The sequence below is a fragment of the Phalacrocorax carbo genome, chromosome 2 (genome assembly GCF_963921805.1).
Source record: "Phalacrocorax carbo chromosome 2, bPhaCar2.1, whole genome shotgun sequence".
NCBI lineage: Eukaryota > Metazoa > Chordata > Aves > Suliformes > Phalacrocoracidae > Phalacrocorax > Phalacrocorax carbo.
Genome location: NC_087514.1, coordinates 158,974,546 through 158,997,909, shown reverse-complemented (window position 1 = coordinate 158,997,909; position 23,364 = coordinate 158,974,546). Strand labels below are relative to the sequence as shown.

Sequence of the window (23,364 nt, the reverse complement as noted above, 5' to 3'; positions counted from 1 at the left end):
GGCTATTGGCCTTCACACAGCCGTGACGCAGATAATCTGCTGCTGAACTGGAGGGAGCCATGGATTTGACAGATGTTCATGCAACACTCTGCTTGAATCAATACAGCCTACTGGTCTGAAGTCAACTTTCCACGTAGTAAATAAACTGAGGTCAGTGTATCCCCAGCCTGGTTAATCCGCAATCCAGACAAGCCATGCGTAGATAACCGAGAATTGATTTCCACATTGAAATGGTAGACAAATGACTACAAACTGTCCATTTGATTTATTATCTACAAGGAAAAAAATACATGTTTTAACTATAATCAGTGTAAACTCTAAACTTTTTAATTTTTTAAGGAAAAAAACCCAAAAGATCCAAAACTAAAAATAATGAAGTGGCTTATTTAAGGCATGGCTTCTTGTTTGCTGATTTAAAAAGCAAAGCAGTGTTACTAAGACAGATGAAGAAGCCTGAGCTGTCTCTCAGAACAGCATATCCAGCATAACTTCACACGGATTAAGTGGTGAGCTGAGAAAAGTTAATTTAAACCAGCTTTGGATCCTCCCCTTTTCAGTCTTCTCAGGAGATGAAATAACATCTGGTAGCATTATCAGATGGACTAAACAAGGAAAGGAAATAGGAAATCAGTTTGAAACAGCCATGGCTCAGGCAGTTTGGGGGGAAAAAATGAAAGAATTGTGGATACCAGCAGAAGAGGTCACTAGCAACACTGATGCAGTAGCTAATCCAGTCATGGACACTAAGGCTTGCTGTATTTTCCTTTCTTCTTTAGTTATGTGTTGATAGCTACTCCATGGGACCGTGGGCCTAGGAAGGAGAAAAGTTTTATGTGTGTTAGTTTGGAATAAAGAACTAAATTTGGGGGTTTGTCCTCTTGAGCAGTTGAGCCAGTGGATCTGTTCCTAGTAGCTGTCCAGAGGAAGACAAAGCTTTGTTTGCCTTCTTGATGCACTGCGCAATAAACTGGAACTGAAAGAGTTGAGTCAAACAGGATTTTAGCTATTGTGAACAGTCTTTGTAAAAGACCTGAACAGTACAAACTCAGTTTTTCCCAAAGGGTAGGATTGACCAACTATGCAGCTGCAGGTTGGAGCACAACAGACTCCTAGAGCATTCATTCAGCTTTGCTAAACATCGTTACTTCAAGCTTAGGTCCAAATTATTTTACTAATGCTTGGATTAAGCAGAAGATCTTCTCATTACTCTCTGTTCTCCTTGCACTTCTGCCATTTGTCTTTTCATGCTGAAGAGTGGCCTTTCAAAAAGACTGAGTTGTTTGATGGACAATATTACATAAAATCATATTTTTAATTGTTTTTCAGCCTGTTTGTATCTGTCCCTGAGGAAATGTTTATGGCAAAAGCAATGACAGGCTCCACTGCTTGGGAAGAGTTAAAGACAAACTATTGTGCAAGTTGTTTGCTCCTTACGAGGGGTGTGTTTGCTGAACCACCTTCTCCCGGTCCTTGTTCTCTCTATTCCCCTGGGAAAGATATTGATGGACATACTTCATCTTCAACAGGAACTAGAAGCAGGCTTTATTTCTACAGAGAATCCATTATGCAGAGAGGAACATAAAGACATGCCAATAATTCTTACAGTATTTATTACACTGTTATCTCAAACATCAGATGAATTAATAGTTATCTGTAAAATGTACAGTTAGTCTAGGCTAAAACAACCATACCAGTCTTTGAAAAAATTGTAAATTTCCTTTTTCATTCAACAGAATTTTTCATGAATGAATTTTTTGGGAGCAACCCAGGTTTTTGCATTTCCCATTGAAATTTATTGGTAAAGGGTATTTCCTAATACAAAGTAAAATGTTAATGACCTCCCTCAGCAAATCAGGTTGTGGACTTTAAACATGTGCTTAAAAATTTCAAGCGCATATTTAACTTTTGCTTGTGGGGAAAGTCATTGGGCAGTTAGGCACTTCTGACTGGCTGCCGATCCAAATACCAGATATTCGTGATGAAATTTCTCTTGTGAATGGACAAGACTTGGCTTTAGCAGATCCAGGAAGATGAGTAGAAGCATAAAAGGACACGCTCCTTCCCCAGCCTCATGAAAGCTTCTCTGCTACTTAAATGAGTCTTCAGTAATACCCCAAGACCAAACAACAGGACAAATTCTGCTTCCTCAACTCGGATAAGCATTCACAGTAAAATGTAATCCAGGTTAGAAAGCTTTGTCCAAATCTTTGGGCAAAACCAGATGGAATTATTCAGAAAATATGGCAATAGTGGGATAAAGATCTGATGGAGAGTGAGAAATGTCCAAGGCTACTCACACACATATCACCAGCATCACTAAATGCAGCCCCCAGAGAAAAAGCAATACTTGCAGGAGGAACCAAATTCCATGGGTGGCTGCCAGAAGCTGAGGATTAGGTGCTGCTGTACTATTACTACAGACTGTTTACACACAAGAATCAGGAAAAAAACTGTACAGAAATAGGATTGGTAATACTAATCTCAAAATCACAAGGAAGACTGTCTATATATATCTAATCTGTTAACCAATATCGAGCTGGGGAAGGGAACTGGTACCATTTCTAGCTACCTTTCTTAATGAAAAAAAGATTTATTCAGCCTTGCTGCCTTGTCTAGTATTTGTTTTCCTACTTATACCTTTAAAGCCACTGAATGATTTTAACCTGATTTTATAACTGGATAAAGGTGACTAACCAATACAGTGCAAAATGTTTTCAGAATGAAGGTAACAAGGAAAGACACAGAATCATACATGCTTTTTTATAAATTCCAGTTACACATTAATGAGGGAAATACTCAACATGAGCTTACAAGAATCTACAAAGAAGCTTGCAAAGACCCCAACAACAAGAAAAGTTACAGTCAGCTTGCCATCAGTTGGCAGGTGTAAGCTCATAGGAAACTCCTCAGCACAAAGCTTGTGAGGTGGCTTGGTGGTGAACTGAAGTGAGACGGAACATCCCAAGCAGGGAAGGCAAAACAGGCGGTGGAACAACTGACCTCACCAGGTTCAGTCCCTCTGTAGCTGCTTATTCTTACTCGCCACGCCATTCGTAAGGATGGTTGAAAGGTGGATTAGATCAGAGAAGGGATACAGCTGAAAACAGCAAGGCCATCTGTGCTACCTGGCTCACATCCCCGTTGTTCTTCACTGAATGATTACACACGGAGATCGGTGAGCTCACTGTAGGCACTGGCAACAGGAACTATGCAGGAGTAGAGATAGGGCTGACTAACCTGGTCAGTGAATGCTTGCTCAGAGACAATCTGAGCTTCAATACACACATTGTGAAGGCAGACAAAAATCTGGGGCCTGCAGTGAGGGACGAGGAGGAGTGGATGGCTACACTGTGGGTAATAAAAGGCTTAGAACAGACTGAGAAGTTTTACTCAGTCTGAGGGACACTTTGCAACATGATTAGTATCAATGAACCCAGCAGAACTAATGATGAAGATACCAGACAGTGTAAGAGTATCAGAGTTTGGCTCTGTGGAAGTGAAACTCTAAATTATTCCTATTTATTTTTTGAAGACAAGAATAAATATCTGAACCTTGAAGAAATACAGCAAGAATTTCAAACAAGATGAATAATTGTTCACAAAATAAAACTCTCATATATTAAAGTTTTTTCTTAGACCTACAGGCAGACACTTGTTCCCGTAAGGCACGCGTGAAGCAATGGCACTATGAGACTATGCAATTCTTTCAAGACTAGGCAGGATAAATCAGTTCACAGTAAGCTCCAGGCTTTCATAGCTACAGCTACATGGAAGCTGAACGAGGGTCAGGTCTACACAACATCTCAACTGTGGAGTTCAATCTTACTTTTCCGTATGTCACAACCATTTTTATTAACCTTTGTACAAAGAAAGGCTGAATTACCTATTAACAGCCTCTTCAGTCATAAGCCTTCATTACAAACTGTTCATATGTGTGTAGATCTTTATAGCGTACTTTGTAGCTTAGCTAATGATAACACACACAATAATCACCTGGTATGGTTTATACAAAGTATTTTTTATATGTACAAGCATACCTTCCATGAGCACCACAAGCTTGCAATTTTCAAAACAGCTTCAGGCATTTGGACCTATTAATGTTCACTCAGGAAATTTCTACATCTGTGGAAAACTCACCCTTGATGTCCAAAGACAGGCTGGTAAATAAATGTCTTGTTTTGAAAAAAGGGCTAAGTCCCAGTGGAAGTCCAGCACTTTTGAGCACGACTCAGTCAATAAGGCAGCTTCCCCCTTCATGGCTGTAATCACAAGACCTCCCGGCTGGAAAATATAGCCATCTGTAATTAGAAAGAAATATGCACGTGACAGTTATTTATGCTAAATCTACTTTATACGGTCTGACCATAAGAAGTGGCCTTGTAGTTATCAATTTTATTTAAGCCTTTACGTTGCCGGGCTGGCTTAAAAGGCCATTTATGTCAATAGGAATCCAACCCTCTTTGTCTCCTGTGCATGCAAGTATAGCACTGCAAATATTTACCCCATTAGACAGTTAGCTCCACCCGAGTATGAACAAACAAAAACAACTGCTCATAGCATTCCAGAGAAACAACACAGCACAAGAACAAAGATTTCCACATGCAAACACAGGCAACCAGCGAACCACAAAGCAGCAAAACCAGAAGATTCTTAAACTTTAAAAAATAGGGGCAAGTTCTCTTTGATATCCACAAATCTTTGTGCTGCTGATCCTGGAGTAAGGGATAGAAGCCTGCCTGATTTTTCCAGCTGAGATCCCTCCAGTGAACGTGAGAAAATTAAATACATATTCAGTTGAATAGATGCCAAGGTTGGCTGATGAGAAGACTGATAGCTTCTCAGATGGGAGGCAGAGACTTTTTAGCTTCTCAGATGGGACACAAAGCCATTATATCTTGAGGCATTTGTATTTGTTTCTTCTCTTTCCTCTGATGGGGTTGTCGTTCCTTATTCCTCATGTTTGTTTCTCGCTTGCTGGATGTGGGACATAAGAAACTAGTAACACCCAAGAGATTGATGCCTGTTTGCCATGAGATCTTTTTGCAATCAGAGTTTCTGAGGCTCTGCAATAGATGTGAAGGCACCGATCTCATATTTACAAATATCACAAACATCTGACCTTGTGAGGCAATACACAAACAAACCTGACCAAACAGTGAAACCTGGGCGAGTTCTACACCTATAAACCATTTCGTATGATAACAGGGTAGAAACATATAGTTGCCTTCTGACCTCAAAGCTTGAATCTATCCTACTTTGCTCACCTTTGAATAAAGAAAGCAGAAGCTTTTGCAGCAGTCAGAGAGAAACGGGCACCTCTCAAGGCCAGTCCAGACAAACTGGGATCTCAGCATCCCTCTGGAGGTACTACCTCCCCCTGCTCTCTCCTAGGGCAACGGAAAGCAGTGGGCTACTAATTTCGGCACCTCCATTACATGCGTTAATCTAAGCAAACTGAGTGGGCGCAGTGCACATTCTTAAACCATGCACGTTGTTCTCCGATCTGTTTTGAACTCCTTCAGCACTGTGCATAGGCAACATCCCAAAAAAAGCCTGCATAAGTGAGTGAAGCTGGCAGCGTGCAGCTCAGATCATTAACACGATGAAATTTGCAGAACCCTGATCTAGTATTTGATTTAAGACTGATCTGTTAGCAGTATCTGTAAAAATAGTGAAATTTACTGTGGCGTGTTTGAAGCTGTTGTATAAGGTCCAGTCGTGCATTACAATGATTACAATGAGTTACAATGAGTTACATCAGCATGTAACTAGTACAATTTAGCACATAATTATGTCCTTCGAGTTTGCATGCAAGTGGCCTGATCTCTTTATTACAAGTGAAGTGTGTGCTTATATGAGTAAAAGCTGAAGGGTTTGGCTTTAAGTAAATACATTTTTCAGCATAACCTAGTTTTAGCAGTTTCTAAAGTATCGCACGAGGCAAAGTGGTAGGCTTCCCGCATGCTGCACTTTGTTCAGCTTGGCAATCTGAAAACATGCCTAACAGCAATTCTTACCACCTAGGTATAGTGAACTGCCTTAGAGAGCACTGATGTAATCACTGACATGGGAATCTAAAGATTTTGCCTGAAAAGCAGCAATGTTTACAGCACCAATCGTGATACAACACAGAATCATAGAATCATACCACATCATGCACTAGTGCACGTGCACATTCTCTCTCCGATGTTGTTTCTCCTCTGCATTGGTCTTCCTGGTTGCATTGGGAGTTTTACACTGGAAAGCCTATCCCCAATGTCCTGTCCAAAACCAAGCCTATTCTCTGAATATATGACTCTACAGCACGATGGGAGAAAAAATCTTGGTGAGATTAGCTCCGTGTATTCACGCTCTCAGGATGGCAGCCTGGAAGAGGCACTGGCAGTATTCAGGCACCTCCTCTGACCTCTTTCATGCTGTCATAATGTTGTCCTGGAGGATAAGCTATAGATGTCTTAAAGTACTTTTTTTTAAAAAAAGCAATGTGAATTGGGCAGAATCATCCTATGGGACAAGCTCTGGAAGGAAGTATTTCCCATACAACAGCAACAGCTCTAAAGCTGTCAGCCACTGTGCTCCAGAGTTTAAGGGACATGAAGATGTGCAGACATAACCAGAGTGTGTGATACTGAGTCTATTCTTGGTAGCCACAGCTCTGCTATTTATAGGTATTACTGCAGTAAGGACATGGAAGGAAGGCACAGAGGAGAGAATTGCTCATCTGATTTAGACCCTGGCTATCTCATCAGACATCAGGGCTGCAGCTAGCTCTCCTAGATGGGAACAGTCCTTCTACCTGACATAGCAGGAAGAGTTTGGAAAATGAGGATGCTGTGAAGTTCCTTCCTCTCCTGTGTAACTACTCGTTCCAAGCTGAACAGCTACAGGAGACTGTCACTACACATCTCCTGCACTGTGGCATGATGAAGTCTAAAGCTTTAAGCAGGCACTGGGGGAGTAACTCCTTTGCAGTGACTTCATGGTTAACCCTACAAGCTAGCACAGGAATTCCAGAAGCACCCTCCTCAGGCACATATGACAAGAATAAGTGGGAAGTTTGCCATCACAAGAGGACAAGAAGTGCTGGAATGGCGTACCACGAGAAGAGGGCTGTAAGGGGAACTTAGTTCACATTGCAATCCTTGAGGAAATTTCCTTTTCATCCTACATGCAAATGACCAAGTCCCAGGTCGCCAAACAAGCTAAAACCTTTTGAGCTTACAGTCAGCCACAGACATGCTTGCACATACACCGTGGAGGAACCCTTTTACAAAACCTGATGTTGTCTAAGGATCGGAGATAGAAATGTGTTTAGTTTTCTTCCTCATGCAAGTAATGTTTCCATCAAGAAATAAATGCATATAAAAGACAGCGTTCCTTCTGGGCCTTTTTAAATGATGATACATCTCTTTATTTCACCTGTTCTTTAGACTGTAATGACTTGGACTGCTATTATAAGAAACTGGCCATCCCCTCATATAACAATTGACTAGCTACTCATTTACAAAGGCTTTATAGCCAATAATTCCTCTTTCAAGGACCCCCACTCCTTATAGTGCCCTGGTTTTTATGTCTCAGCTAATGTAAAAAAAAAGAAAAAAAGATGTCAACACCAATTCTAATTAGTATCTTTAAAGATCTGGAGGTAGTATAAATACATGTATAAATGTAAATATATCAAGACCAGAATCCCAACAATTTTTAACCATACCCAGATAGAACGGCTTGCCTCAGTAACACTGCTCGTATCAGCCTCAAAAACCTACTAGTATCAAGGAAGTAATTTTTTCAACAATAATACAACCAGAAAATAGTATTTTTTTTCACAATGGAGTTTAAAGCAAATCACTATCCTGAATATGAAGTATGAACTCATTGAACTCGCTGCTACATAAATATGCAGAACAATGGCCATGAATGGAGTTGAAACCAAGACAAAGCCGCTGTCTTTGTGTCAGGACAGAGGTTCATTGACAGTGAGTCAGTACCCACAGCTGCATGTGGCATGTCGCTTAGCTAATTATATGATAGCTGTTACATGAATTTATGGGCACTTGAAGACTGCAGCCTACATATAATTGTTCTTTCTGTTTTGTTCTGGTAAAAAAAACAGCTAGAGAAACGTCAGCAACTAAACAAAAAAAAACTTCAATTAACATTTGTCATATGCTCGCTACAATATTATTAACTACACAAAGATAGAGCTTTGTTAGGATATCTTAGGGTTTCATTTCCTTGCTCAGACTCCAACCATAGTTTATCACCCTTGGATTATGTAAAAGCAGCCAAGTTTTTCAGTCCTGCTCACTGTGGATGACTCACATTATTATATACTAACCACCAACACATTTTATTTTACTCCTTTGTTTTACATGCCTGAAGTGTTCCGGCTAGGGTTTGTCTTGTTCAGAGCCTGTACGTTCCGCATACTGCTTATTGTACCATGTAATCACTCCCTGTCCTTCTCCTTTTAGCTTTTAATGAGATCCTGCACTGGGACTTGGGCAATTTCACAAAACTATGCTACAGAACTCATCATACAGCCTGTATTACCGAGGTACGCTGACCTCCAAGCAGGCACCATGCCATCTGCAGGCTTTGCTGCTGGCGCCTGAAGATTCACACAACTACACTGGAGATCGCTGCTAAAGCAAAGAACTCAGTCTGACAAACTGCTGCTGATGTCAAAAAAATTTCTCAACTCTTAAACATAAGGTTGCCATCAGAATCAACGCATGCCACTAAATCCTTTTACGGAGACACAGGAGATTAAGGCTTAGCTTATGACTGGGAAGGTTTCTATTCTCTGTATCAATAGGAGAAAGGCTTGAAGGTGAATAAATTCCAAAAAGTCCCCAGCGAAGCAGAGGGAGAGCAGCTTTAGGCGCAGTATAGGTCTTGCTCTGTGACTCTCCACCTCTGCCTTCTGAGGTTGTACCAGCAGCCAACTCATTGGTTGATCTAGTTTAAGCAGGGAGAAAAATAAAATGCCCAAGTATCCTAAACTTCCTAAGAGGCCCATGAAACAGCCTTTGTGAGGCAAGCACGTTGTCAGATTCCACAACGGCACAGAGTGTAACACAGAAAGCATGAAAGAACAGGTGAAATTATTTATTTATGTAACGAGTAGTGATGCTGAGTGCTTCCAGATTCTGCCGTCTTTGCTAAGGAATGAGATAAAAATAATGATGTCATTAATCTCACAGACACATGAGCGCTTCCTTCCAGAAATAACTGTTAGGCATAAAATTTCAGGCATTAATCAAAGCTTGCAGAGGCCTAACCCTTTTCAGGATTCTAAAATGAAACGTAGAGCAATATGACCGTAAAGCAGCACGAATGTGAAGGGGCATTTAGCCTTTATTCTAAGCAGGTGACTTCAAGAGAAACAAGCTTAGGGCCGATTTCTTAACCAGTGCATGGTCGTATTGCTTCCGCTGGTTTTAGCAAAACTGCAGCAAGTCTTACCAGCTCAGAAGTTGGTCTCTGCTCTCTGAAAGAAGCCTGGAAGAAAGAAGGGCACCACCACATGATATTATAAATATGGAAAAAAAAAAAGTCATAAAAAGACACTGCAGGAAATTGCAAAGGAGACATACCATGAGGAAAGGAAAAACACAGGATAAAAAAAAATGCCTAAGAGGTTCTCTCAGGAAAGAAAGCTAGCAGATGCAGCTCAGGGAATGTGAACTCTGCCCAGACACTCCGAATATGGGTAAGACTCAGGGAAAAAAATTTTAATACAGAAAGATGTGTTTCCAAATAAAGTAGAGATGTAGCACAAGCAAGGATGAATTATATTTGCTTTCCATAGGTCAACACCAGAAAGAGATTTCTTAAAAAGATGGGCCGTTTTATCTCAGATTCGCAGTCCTGTTAATAAATCTCAAAATAATTCAACAAGAAAGAAAATTTCCCAGGGAATGAGTCTAGCCCTCATTTACAGCTGCCGAAGGTATTGCTTCGCAGTCCGGGGATACAGATAAATTGCCTGTGTCAATTCAAAACGCATACACTGTTGCCATGACGGGAAGTGTTATGTCTGCATGTAATTTCCTAGAACAAATCAAATGTTTCTGCAGAAGAACCCATAAAATGCTGACAATAAATTAAGACTTTTTTCTCTGAAACTAGTTAACTCAAACTTACGGTCAGGTCCGCTGGGTCAGAATAAAAATGAAGAAAGGGAAATAAATCATGTCAAAAAATCTGACATAAGAATCCAAACAATTTTAGCATATGAGACTAAAACCAAAAGCTGTTTCAGTATGCTATTGAGGTAAAACAGCAATGGCAACTGAGTATTTACAATTCCATGTGGAGAGGACACATATGCGGTGGTCGAGCACTGAAGTCTGCGAGGAAAGACTGGGCTGATCCCAAACCAGTCAGTATTAAGAGAAAAATGTTGGGCTCTTCCATCCCTTCCAACAGTGGCACTGACAATTTGGCCACCACGACGACAGTCGAGCACCTCGTCCAAAGGCACAGCGCTCAGCAGGCTCAGCTGTCCCAACTCTTTGCATCCCAGCTAGAACTGAGCAAAGATCACAAGGGATAACCATGTCCCAGATTAATCCTACTCTTCACCATATACAGAGGACCTGCCTCTTTCTGTGTCTTTAATTGATCCTACATTTTTTGTTTGTTACATTTAACACATCGATGAAAGACAGCTGGAACCATCATTGAACCCTCATTGAACATTGACGGTCCAAGACCTTGGACCATCATTCTGCCCGTCATGGGCACAGCTAGCAACGGTTCTTAAATCCTTGGTGTCATTGCTTGGGAAAGCCATTGGGTCCTATACTCTTTCCAACTGTAAAGAGGGCATACTTGACGTGGAAAGGAAGACCTGCTGGCTCCAGTGAGGCCAGCTAAATAAACAAGAAATCCAGTTATTCCTACTGTCAGCACAGTAGCCTCCAGTGTGTCCTGGAGGACCAGCGTCTTAAAAAAGAAGCCTAGCAACTGAGCCCTGCTCTGTAGACACCTCTTGGTGCTAAACTCTAACCTGATGTGCAACACACAGAGGTAACCATCTCTGCTAGGCCGGTTTCTGCTAGGCTGGGCCCATCACGACCCAGGCTTTGCTGGCGCTGGCAGAGCGGCTGCTCAGGTTGTCAGCACGGATGGTGACAGTCAGGAGCCTGGGATCTGCCGAGCGCCCTGTGGCTGGCTGCTGATGCGGCGTCTGGGTTTGATGTGATCTTCTTACAGAGTCCTGGGTGTGGCGGGATCTCACACCATCATTTCAGAATTACAACAGCCAGGATCACCGATCCCTTCATCTTCAGGGCACGCCGCAGCAGACGCCTTCAACCTTCCCTGTGACAAACTGCCTGCCATCTCCCAAGAGGATGAGCCACCCGGGTGGGCTGGACGAGCTGGGAGGGCTGGGCTGTGGGGGCCACCACCACCGCCACCGTCAGCACCACCACCACCAGTGTCAGCACCACACACCAGTATCAGCCCCACCACACACCAGTATCAGCCCCATCACACACCAGTATCTGCACCACCACCATCAGTGTCAGCACCACACACCAGTATCAGCCCCACCACACACCAATATCAGCCCCATCACACACCAGTGTCAGCACCACCACCACCAGTGTCAGCACCACACACCAGTGTCAGCACCACCACCACCAGTGTCAGCACCACCACCACCAGTGTCAGCCCCACCACACGCCAATATCAGCCCCATCACACACCAGTATCTGCACCGACACCACCAGTGTCAGCACCACACACCAGTGTCAGCACCACCACCATCAGTGTCAGCACCACCACCACCAGTGTCAGCACCACCACCACCAGTATCAGCCCCACCACACGCCAATATCAGCCCCATCACACACCAGTATCTGCACCGACACCACCAGTGTCAGCACCACACACCAGTGTCAGCACCACCACACACCAGTGTCAGCACCACCACACACCAGTGTCAGCACCACCACCACCAGTGCCAGCACCACCACCACCAGTGTCAGCGCCGCCGCCGCCCCGGCTGGGCGGGCGGGCTCAGCCGGGGTCCCCTCAGGGCTCCCCGCTCCGCGGGCGGTTACAGCCCCCCAGAGCAGAGCGGGGCGGGGTGGGGTGGGGCGGGGCGGGGCGGGGCGGGCGGCGCCGCGCGGTCCCGCCGCCCTCCGCCGCCGTGCGGGCGGGGCGGGGTGGTGTGTCCCACACGTCATATCAGCCGCCCGCCCGGGATTGGCTGCCGCTCCTCACCCGACCGGAGGCGTGCGGCCGGGCTGGCGCGGCGGGCTCCCGCGCTCGTGCCCGGCCCGGCCCGGCCCCGCCCCGTCCCGAGGGGAGGGGTGGCGGAGCGGCGCGGCGCGGCGCGGCGGGCCGGTCGCTGCCTGCGGCCGCCGGTAGGTCAGCGGCGGGTAACGTGACACCCGCGGCTGGGGGCTTATAAACCTTACCCAGGGCGCAAGGCCGGCGGCGGCGAGCCGGGAGGGAGGCGGCGGGGCAGGGCTGGGGCCGTTCGCCCTCCCTCCCGCAGGGGCCGAGGCGGGAGCAGCGGGCGCAGCCCCCTGAGGTGAGAGGGCGGGGGAGGGACGCGCGGTTTTAACGAAGCCGGGTCTGACAGGAGCGGCGGCGCGGGAGTGCTGCTCGCGTCCTCCCGTGGGGCCGAGCGTCCCGGGTCACGGGCGCCGGGGCCCCGCCGCTGCCCGCGACCCCCCCCCCCCCGCCCCGGCTCGTCGGGCTCGGGGCCGTTCGCCCGGTGCCTCAGGAGCGTGGGGCAAGCGGCGGCGTGCGGGGGCCCGACCTGGCCCGTTACTGCGGGGTTTAACGGGCTGTCCCCGCGCGTGTGTTTCAGGACTGCGGTGAGGCCGATGCCCAGGTTGGAGAGCTGCGCCTGGAGCTGTTCGTGCGCTGCCAGGGGAAGGCACAAGCCCCAGCTGGGGGACGCGGCTGCCGGGCTGGCCGCCAAGGTGGGCGAGATGCTGAGCTCCTCCGTCTCCAGCCCCCCGCTGGCGCTGGCGGGGCGCGGGGAGCGCAGCCCCGGCGCCTCGGGCGCCAGCAGCACCTCCGGCAGCAGCACGTTGATCTGGAGCCAGCACCTGGTGCGGAGGAGCGTCGTCCTCTTCGTCGTGGGCGCGTTCATGGCCCTGGTGCTGAACTTGCTGCAGGTCCAGAGAAACGTGACCCTGTTCCCCGACGAGGTGATTTCCACTCTCTTCTCCTCCGCCTGGTGGGTGCCCCCGTGCTGCGGGACAGCAGCAGGTGAGTTGCTGACCTCCACGGGTGTTTGTTTGGGTTCGTTCCCCGCCACCCGCCCGTGGGGAGGAGAGGAGAGGCGGCGGGGCTGAATTTGCGACCCGCGCACGTGGGGGCTCAGCGCTTCCGTCACCTGGAGTAGGTGACGTGGGCTCTGGCTTTTGCAAGGATGCGTGCCCGCTCCGGCTTCACCCACACGCGAGAGCGACCCACGCGTTCCCCGCGTGCCCGAAGGCTTTTTAATTTGAGCCGGCGCGCGCTGAGTGTGGGTAAAGTGTCCGTTCCCCCGCAGGGCGGTGGCGCGTGGCGCTGCCACGCGAGCTGCCGCCGCGTTTCCCGGTGACAGTGTGAGTTCGGTGCGGGGTGGCCCCGCTCTGTGTGTGTGTGTGTGTGTGTGTGTGTGAGTGTGTGTGTGTGTGTGTGTCCCCACGGCGGGGCGCGGGTGGGCGAGGTGCGGCCGCGCGCCGTGGAGCGCTGCCGTCGCGCGTCCCTGCCCCGCGCCGGCCATTGGCTGCCGGCGAACTGGTGAGTGGCGGACGGCGCCCGCCATTGGCTGCCGGCGCGAACTGGCCACGGGCTGGGCCGAAAACAAGGAAGTCACGTGCGGCGGCCCCCTGCCCGTCCCTGCCTGCCCGCTGCCCGTCCCTGCCTGCCCGCTGCCCGTCCCTGCCTGCCCGCTGCCCGTCCCTGCCTGCCCGCTGCCCGTCCCTGCCTGCCCGCTGCCCGTCCCTGCCTGCCCGCTGCCCCCTGCCCGTCCCTGCCCGTCCCTGCCTGCCCGCTGCCCCCTGTACGTCCCTGCCGCTTGCCTGCCCGCTGCCCCCTGCCCGTCCCTGCCGCTTGCCTGCCCGCTGCCCCCTGCCCGTCCCTGCCTGCCCGCTGCCCCCTGCCCGTCCCTGCCGCTTGCCTGCCCGCTGCCCCCTGCCCGTCCCTGCCTGCCCGCTGCCCCCTGTACGTCCCTGCCGCTTGCCTGCCCCTGCCCCCTGCCCGTCCCTGCCTGCCTGCTGCCCCCTGCCCGTCCCTGCCTGCCCGCTGCCCCCTGCCCGTCCCTGCCGCTTGCCTGCCCGCTGCCCCCTGCCCATCCCTGCCTGCCCGCTGCCCCCTGTACGTCCCTGCCGCTTGCCTGCCCGCTGCCCCCTGCCCGTCCCTGCCTGCCCCTGCCCCCTGCCCGTCCCTGCCTGCCCGCTGTCCCCTGCCCGTCCCTGCCTGCCCGCTGCCCCCTGCCCTTCCCTGTACGTCCCTGCCCCTTGCCTTCCCCTGCCCGTCCTGCCCGCTGCCCAGCTGCAACGCAAAGTACCCCAGAAAGCCCGGGCCCCGGTGCGGTTGGCGCAGCAGCCGGCACTTACCTGGTGCGCTAGTGTTGATAGCTCTCTCCTATCCTTGTTAAAATAAGACATTGATAAAGGTTTGGGAGATTAAAAAGGTGTTAAATCTTAGGAAATAAACCCACTGGAAACTTTTTTTAAAAAGCTTGATTGAAAGTACTTTGAACAACTCTTCCATGGTGTGTTTTTTTTAATGCAGTGATATTGTCGTGTGCTATTTGTACTTCATAGTAAGGGAGTATGAATGATAAACTTGAACGAATTATAAACTGCATCGTAAAAAGGCATTACCACAAGATATGGTCCAATGACAGTTCTCATAGTCCTGTCATGGTTGGATTAACTTTGGCATTTAGCTGTTACTATAAGGTAAAAGTCCTGGTAACTGGCATCAGAACAATGGAACTGTTTCAGCATCTGATCACATGGGTTTTTTTAGAATGGTATGTCTTGTAGCTTGCTTAATGTAGAAGTCATTCCTCGTAGGAGCTTAAGGAGTGGGAAAGGGTAGGAAAGGAAATGTGCGTTTTACATATAGTTAAAGCAGCACGTCCAACCCTGGACTTGGTGACAACACATGGAGTTGCAAGGCTTAGCAGAATGAAACTCATCTATTGTTTGTGCTAGCAACTGATTTTCTGTTTTTCTTCTGCAACCGCTTTGCAGACTGATAAGGCTGAGAAAATGCTATATGAGGATAAAAAATTTGTCTGATTAATAGTATGATTAGTTATTTTCCCCTGACATAAATATGACTGATGGCAAGTGCTGCTTTAAGTTCAGCTCTGCTTCTGTTTGATATCAAAACTCATCTGATCTGGATGGCAGCCTAGGCTGACTTACAGCCCAGCAGAAGCAGAGAAAGCAGCTCTGTCAAGAAGCTTTTGAGTCCAGGCAAATATTTAATTGAGGACCTGATACACAGCTGTTGAGTCAAGTTCATAAAACTGTCTGCCCAGCACGTGAGCAATAAACGTACATTCCATTCCTCACTTGAATTAAGCTTTTTGTTATGCTTTGTTATTTTTGGTACAAAACAGGCATCTGCTCAGGATGTCAAATGAGATGTGCTCATGGGAGAAAAGGAGCTTGAAGTCAGATACCTTAACATTGCAACGTATATCTCTGCTTTAAAGGTTCAAACAGAATATTGCTTGTTGGAGTGGGGTTTTTTCTTTTCTAAAGGTGGGGGGTAATAAGTGTCTTGTCTTCATCAGGCTTACAGCGGCTCACTCCTTTGTCAAGCACTTATTTGCCAAACTAATATTTAGTAATACTGAATTAATCATTGTGTAACAGTTAGTACAATAGTGTTACTTCTCTTGCAGCTGTCGTTGGCCTGCTGTATCCCTGCATTGACAGCCACCTTGGGGAACCACACAAATTCAAGAGAGAGTGGGCCAGCGTAATGCGATGTATAGCAGTTTTCGTTGGCATTAATCATGCAAGTGCTGTATCCTTGAACTAGTTCACATTGTTGCTTGATGTGCTTAGTCTGTCACGAAACAATCTCTCCCATTCACGTCTGGGAGAATTACAAAGGTAAGGATGGTGCTACTGGCAGAGACACAAACTTCTGTGAGACCTGCAGTACACTGCAGTACTTACTTTAAGATAGATAGTGCACTTCACTTAGAAGTAGTTGGGGGGCTGGTTCGGGGAGGGTGGAGGTATAGACATCATAGTATGTCTGGTTTAACTGTAGGTATAACAGTTCTGTTATTCTAATCTGTACATTGCCTACTTAACACAATTAACTAGTGAGGTACACTGAACTGTTCAGTAAGAGTGTTCTTTGTGTTGAATAATGATGGTTTGTGCAGAAAACCTGCATCAGTAGGGATAACTGGGTTACATGATACAAAAATCCATAGAGTTAAGTCTATTGCAATACAGTGTATTCTTCAGATGCTCGGTGTGACAAAAACTGATATTGCCTTTGCACTCACACTCCAGTCAAAGTCAGTAAGAGCCACGATTGCTCACACGTCTGAAAACCAGATCCTTGATGTGTTGCATTTCTCAGTACAGAATCATGCTCGCTTTCAATTTGAGTTCTCCCTTGTTCAGTTTCAGCAGCAGGATGTCTGCAGATGCAAAAGGATTGTCCTTAACATCTTTTTCCAGAAACTAGATTTTGCAAACAACGTCCAGCTGTCCCTGACTCTAGTGGCCTTATCACTGGGTCTTTGGTGGACATTCGATCGTTCAAGAAGTGGTCTCGGACTTGGAATTACAATAGCCTTTGTAGCAACTCTGATAACCCAGTTTCTTGTATATAATGGTGTTTATCAGTAAGTTATGCTTTTAAAATACTATTTCAACTCTCTTGTCTTAACTAAAAATGGGTGCACATGCAGTGGAAGTTAGTTATTAACATACGTGACATGGTCTTATAATAAGTGTTTTGTGTGTCTAAAGCAGAGAATTGTCCAGTTGTTCCAAATGATCAGATTGAGAACTGGGGGTGGAGGGTGGGGAGCAGACAAGTTGGCATCTATGTTGAAATGGTAACAGCTCAGCAAACTGAACTTCTACTGGCTTAGTGTGTCTTTAACTGGCTCTCAGGAGAGAAAATTTCTAAACTTTGCTGGCTAGGACATTGGGTTTTAGAAGCTTACAAAGTTAACAGGTTTAATTTGGTCTCCGTATTTCTTCTCCTGTATTATTGGGTTGTTTGGGGTTTTTTTGGGGGGGGAGCCTAGGAAGAGAATTTTATAGCCTCTTGTTAACAGTATGTAAGGTGATGATAATAACTTTTCTCTAACTTATTTCCTTTTGTTTACTAGGTATACATCCCCAGATTTTCTTTACATCCGTTCTTGGCTTCCATGTATATTTTTCTCAGGAGGTGTGACTGTAGGAAACATAGGACGCCAACTGGCTATGGTAATTACTGTATAATTAGCATTTCCTTTAACTATCTAAACACCTTCCATTGTTAGTCCAAGAACAAACTGTGCCTCTAAGGGTATGACTCACAAACTGAGAGATTAATAGATATCTTCCCAAGAGCTGAAATGTAAGCATACAACCTATGTTGCCAGTAGAGTGGGAATTGTCTTGGTAAGTGTTTGTATCTTCTGTATTTAACTTTTCCAGCAACAGCATAAATAAGACTGGAATCAGTATGCCACTTCTGGTGAGAATCTTAATCACTCCTGCTCTGTCAGTACTTTGAATTAACATCTAAGGTAGCTAGAAAACTGAGACACAGATGGGCTTTCTCTGTTTATTCAGTAAAGCATTTCTGTAATGTCGATGAAAGGAAATGTCCCTGCATAGCATGAAATTCCATCATCCTAGGATCAAATATGCCCTTTCTGGTCACTTAAGATGTAGTTCAAGTATGATTCCATATATGGGGTATACAGTGTGAATTACTGTCTCATTTGCTAGGTTCCTAAGTAATTATTTCCTTGTAGCATTCCTTGGCTGTATGCTTGCACATCAACCTAAGGCTTGGTTGTGAAAAGTGTTCTGACACTGATGGATAGGAATAATTAATACTATATTGATTTAACTTCTGTGTTCTTTGCTACATAAGTCCTTTATCCTGAAAAACATCCTTCAGGTATTTAACTTCTCTAAGGCTGCTGTGGTTTAGTTGCCTTTAATTTTTACCGAACAAAGGGCATCTGTAGACTTGGGAGTTCTTGAAATATTAGACTCTGAACCGTTTAGTAAAGGGGAGAGCTACTTTCTGGGACTGAACCACAAATGAGTAAAAAGATTAGTCTAAAGCTAGCTGCCTTTCCTGGAACAGGCGTTCTGTCTCTTCTGCCTACCCTTGCTAACCCAGCGGATGGATGCTAATGTACTTTTAATGTGAATAGTCTGAATTTGATGCTGGAGATGAACGGGCTTGCAGACAAGCTGGGGAAGAGAGCCATGTTCCTTGATCACCACTGTCTAAAGATCAGTTTCTTCAGTATTGATTCTCAGTTACACAAAATTAACAGTAACCTCTTGTAGAAAAGGCTGGGTTAATAAAAAAAAAAAAGCATGGGGCAAATCTACTCCTGTTCTTGAGGTTTTTCTTTCATGCTGACTTGATACCAAGTTACAGATTTCCCAGGACCGTGGTCACAGTCTTAATTTCAGTCAGTTTTCGTTTGCGCTGAGGTTCTTTAAAATACAAGCTCGCTACTCCCCGTTCCCACCCCAGCGGCACATACTGTCTGCATGTGTGTTTTCTTAGGACTGCATGTCAGGGGAGGGGAAGAGAGGGTATAATTTCTCTTTTTAAATTTGCCACTCACATCAAGTGAAAAAGATATATTAATATAGTTCTATGCAAGCTTTGCTATGGCAAGCAGTCTCTCATAATAAAATTATAGTCAGTTATGTGCTACAGTTCCATATTTCACATCAGCAGATGCAATACTTCCAGTTGCTGTGCTTCTTATGTTAGAAAGCAAAGGAAGGGAGCCTTAAAGAAGAAGGAGATAAAATAAATTTAGACACATAGGACTATTTCTTTTTTTTTTCTTTGACTTCTTTTCACCTGGCATCTCACCCGAATGTGGCTAAAAATCAGACTGGCACCTGCCTGCAACTTTCCTGTCAAACTTGTCATCTTCCTTACAAAGAAAGAGGGAAGTTGTCACAGCAAAGCATTCTATTCTGGTTATCTAGAAGTATCTTCTCATGTGGTTTACATTACTATTACTGAGTCTGGAAAACTTGCAGAAGCCCAACATTTTCATAGGAATGCTTCTGCAAGTCACTGTGAAGCATTTGGTGCTGGAAGCTTAAAAAATTCCACTTCTGAAACAGAATGGCAGTGTTCAGTCTACCAGGTCTTTCTTCTACAGAGATGGCCCAAAAGCATCAGTCTGTTCTGTCAGCCATTGCAAATGTGGCAAGATGATGGAATATAGCATTTTTTAAACTAAACCTGAATAAACCAGTTATTTTTGTAGCTGTATTCTCCTGTCGTCCCTGAGCTTTGTTTGGCTGCATGTGACAGTAGATCAGTCGATATTTTCTGGGCCTGTCTAGAGTAGAAGGTAGCACTTGTGGAAAATACTCTAGTGGAGTAGAGTTGCCTTGCTTCTTCCTCAGCCCCTGCCTAGCTGTTGTAGGTAGAAAAGAAATTAACAGAAGCAGAATGAGAGGTGTCCCTGAGACATCCCGTCTCATCCTGAGAAATGTTAGCTGGGAGGTGCTTGCTGCTTTTCAGTCACAGGATCTCAAGTGAGATTCCATGCAGTAACCAAGTGCAATGCTACCATTAAGCAAACCTGGTCTCAGCAGAGGGGTTTGGGGTTGGTTTGCTTGTTGGGGTTTGGTGGGTTTTTTTGCTATCAGCTTGAGGATGAAATCCCAAATTTTCTTTAATAACTTGATTTGAAAAAGAAAAGATGAAGGTGTTACTGCTGCCACCATCAGCTCTCACTGCTCATTATGACACCTAAAGTTGCTCAGTCAGTGCTCATCAGCTGGATTGAATGGATGGCAACGCTTCATTTTGAGTTGTAACCATCATTCTCAGCATCGGGCAAACTAGGGTGGCATTCAGAACTTGGTCCTCATGAATATCTGTCTTTTGCTGCTGCTCGAGGCTGTAGAACTGTGAATGCATTCAGTACTTGCCAATGCGTTGGCATTTTTGCTCTAGAATGAGAACATATTACAAGCTTTGTTTTAAAGAAAAGTTGGTTAAATTTCTTACACTGACATACTGTAGGGTTTCATACTAGGAAAGGGACTTAGGAGGAAATAATGAAGTCTATCTGATACCAGGCTTTGATTGGAAAATAAAGTAACTTATGCTTGAGGACAGTTTGACAGAGGACTGTTTAAAAAAAAACAAACCTGAATTAATGCCCATTAAGTGAAGCACTGCGCACCTTCTGCTAAGAAATAAACTGAGATAGGGAGGAAAGCTAACAAAGTCTTATAAAAACCAGTGCAATTGGTAGATGGATTTACCAGATGCACTAATTGAGGCAGCACAGACCCATAGTGACTTTTTTGTCTGCAGTTAAAGAGTACGTCCTTGTTGAACTTTTATAAGAAGGCGTGTCTGCTAGGTCATTGTCAGCCTGACTGAAGCTGGTTGACTATTTAATCATTGAAAATATTGCATAATGTAGTCACTTGTCAGATGGCATTAAAATATAACCTGTGTTTGGTTTTTATCCATAGGGTATTCCAGACAAACCACACAATGACTAAATCTTTGAAGAAGAGAGCACGGTGCCAGTGTGAAAGCAACATTAAGAAGATGTGTTCCTGGTTTAAATCAAAGATTATTTAGGAAAAAAAATAATCTTTTTATGGGCTCACTGCACAAATGACTTGTGGAAAAAAATGTTAATCCACTCTTAGAATAGCCAAGTGAAATTAACTGCTTATCTTGAAATCTTACCCTGATTTACTGCATAAGCATTTGCGTATGGCTGTTCTCTGGAAGAGTTTAACACCAAGTTGTCTACAACTGTTCAGGCTAAGTGGCAGTTTTCCAAGTATTAGATTCCACTCTAAGTTATGGAAGCAGCTGCCGTATTTTAAAGCCTTGAAACTGAAATTTAATTACAAGCTCTTGTATCAGTGCCCAAAGGAAGTAGATCGATGGTGCTTAACAATGATGAAGTATGGTTTAATAGGAATAGTATTTATCCAAATCTTTAAAAAATAGGGTTATTTAAAAATAAGAGTGATCAAAGCAGATTAAAAGCATTGCACTAATGCTTTTAAGAGTCGTATGAAGGAATCATGCCCTTACTTGTAATGCTGCATTAAGTTTCTGTCTTTGACGGTGGAGAGGGTTGGAGGGACAAAAGGTTGGAAGTCACTTAGTTTGGAATTTCTAAATTACTTCAGTACGATAAGTGAACACTGGAGACAATCTTGTTCTCACGTGAACTTTATCAGGAAATTCTGACTGGAAATTTCATTACTCCTGAAGCTTGCAGTCAGATTTGCAAGAATCAAGTTCTGGCCCCAATTCAGTAAGAAATTTAAGTGTGTATGAGTACTCCTGTTTAATATTAGACGTCTGCTTCAGTATCTCACTGAAGGAGGTCTTGGGTATCTTAAATGTCTGGTGTCACTGAAAAAATGTTTATTGCAGGCCGTTGCTTGGCCATTGAACATGTGCCCCCAACTCTGTAGATCTGCAGTTTCCTCCTAGAGGTGTCCTTGATCTCGCTTCTGTTTGAGTTGGGGTTTTGACTGAAATGATTGGAAACAGAAGCGGGCCTAAAATGTGATTTAACTGTATGTGAAGAATAGCGAACAGCTTGTTTTCTCAGTTCAGTTTCTGAAAGAGATCACTACTTGTTTTTTCACAACCCTATACAACTTGCAATCTGTGATTGCCTAAAAAAAAGTGCTTATGTCACTACATTAAACATTTGGTGTTTCTTAATACTTAGTTCTGGTGAGCACAACATATTCATTTGATAGCTTAGACCACAGGAGACCTAAATAGCAAGTATTAGGTCTTAAAGTTGAAGTGCAATGTACAGTAAATCTGACCCTCATGTTCTCTTCAGCATCGATCATTTCTTATGAGAGATTAAAGAGAAAAGGGTTCTGAGTTCATTTCAATGCTGCATGGAGTCAAATGGAGCAATAATTTATTTAACTAGTAAAGCTAGTTTTGTTGTACTTTCATTGAACCCAAATTTTTAGAAATACTCCAATTTTGTGGTTATGGTGTACTTGTAAACTTTCATGGATTTGCCTTTTTTGTATTATGCAATTTTTTTGTGTTCATTTCCAATCTTATATGGCTTCAGATGTAGTTGGAGGCATCGGTTGAAGACTGACCCATCAAAAAAAGATGTTGAGGCAAGGTAGCAGTGTTCTGGCTGTTTTCACTCTTCTATGGGAATGCTGTAACTGCTGCTTGTGCTTTTTTGTAGCAGGAAAGGTTTAGCACAAAGTCTGTATTACAGAGCGGACCCCAATTCTAATCTTGCTTTAGTGTAAATCAAGAGTAATTGCATCGGTCTAAGATCCTTCCTCAAATGTTTAAACCTAAATAATCACATTTTATAGGGCTACCTGAAGAAGTTGGGTCCTCAAATCAGGACTGGATCGCCTCAGCTGTTCTAAGAAGTGTGCTGCCTGCTGGGGAGACAGTTTTGTAATCATCTTGAAACCAATTTCAAAATGTTATAAAACCAGATGTAAGTAAAGGGGACAGTGATCTCTACAGCTGTTTGACAGAGAAGTATTTAAGATTTATTTGTAAAGACTGAAACTAAATCTGTATGTGTTGGAAGTAACGCAGCCAAAAATGTATGTCAAAAGTTCATTTTTTGCCAATACTTCTGAGTATCTTAACCAAAGTGATTTAAGTTTGGAAGAGGCAGGAGGGGAGTGAAGAAAATTTGCACTATTCTGAATTTGAACACTTAAATTCTCATTCTCACTGATAAGTTTTCAGCAGTGTGTTCGGTTTTACACTTTTTTTACTATTAAAGTTTTAAGATCAAGTGGTGTTTGCTTTGGATTCTCTGTATTCACATTATGCAGGAATTTTTCTTGAGAAGGACAGTTGTTATGGTTGCATAACAAATATTCAGTCATGCGTACTCGGTGGTTTAAAAACAAAATCTTAAACTGAATGTAGAGATTACCTTTTAGAGGTGTTTGCAGCTTGGGTTATACAGTTGAAGAAAAACAGTCTTGTTACTGTGCCAAGAAAGCAGCGTAAGTGTATGTTATGGTTACGTGACTTAAGGTACAGAATCTTATTACCATTGTCTTCCAAGATCCTGAAATCCATAATTTGAAACCGAATATGGAGGGGGCAGGGTAAGCATGCAAATTCCTGTTGAGGCTTGGT

The 23,364-nt window shown here is 44.8% G+C and overlaps 1 protein-coding gene and 1 long non-coding RNA gene across 3 annotated transcripts; one reads left to right on the top strand and one right to left on the bottom strand.

Moving 5' to 3' along the window:
* Nucleotides 1–250: 250 nt before the first annotated feature.
* LOC135312124 (uncharacterized) lies at nucleotides 251–778 on the bottom strand. The gene is made up of 2 exons (XR_010371788.1): nucleotides 690–778; nucleotides 251–602 (listed from the first exon to the last, which is right to left on the bottom strand). It is a non-coding gene; the product is annotated as an uncharacterized LOC135312124 (long non-coding RNA).
* An 11,476-nt stretch (nucleotides 779–12,254) lies between these two features.
* On the top strand, nucleotides 12,255–23,011 carry INSIG1 (insulin induced gene 1). 2 transcript variants are annotated; one of them, XM_064445031.1, is made up of 6 exons: nucleotides 12,255–12,383; nucleotides 12,836–13,242; nucleotides 15,887–16,011; nucleotides 16,686–16,852; nucleotides 17,348–17,447; nucleotides 20,712–23,011. In XM_064445031.1, the coding sequence occupies exons 2-6, from the start codon at nucleotides 12,852–12,854 to the stop codon at nucleotides 20,739–20,741; spliced, it is 813 nt and encodes a 270-aa protein (XP_064301101.1). In that variant the 5' UTR covers nucleotides 12,255–12,383; nucleotides 12,836–12,851; the 3' UTR covers nucleotides 20,742–23,011. The 2 variants fall into 2 exon arrangements, with proteins under 2 accessions (XP_064301101.1, XP_064301100.1); XM_064445030.1 differs by lacking the exon at nucleotides 12,255–12,383 and adding an exon at nucleotides 12,397–12,553.
* Nucleotides 23,012–23,364: the final 353 nt, after the last annotated feature.

Coding starts and splice junctions, on each gene's coding strand:
- INSIG1 (XM_064445031.1), top strand. CDS start 12,852: ATGCCCAGGTTGGAGAGCTGCGCCTGGAGCTGTTCGTGCGCTGCCAGG. Junction 16,012..16,685: donor GCATTAATCATGCAAGTGCT/GTATCCTTGAAC, acceptor ATCTTTTTCCAG/AAACTAGATTTTGCAAACAA. Junction 17,448..20,711: donor TAGGACGCCAACTGGCTATG/GTAATTACTGTA, acceptor TTTTATCCATAG/GGTATTCCAGACAAACCACA.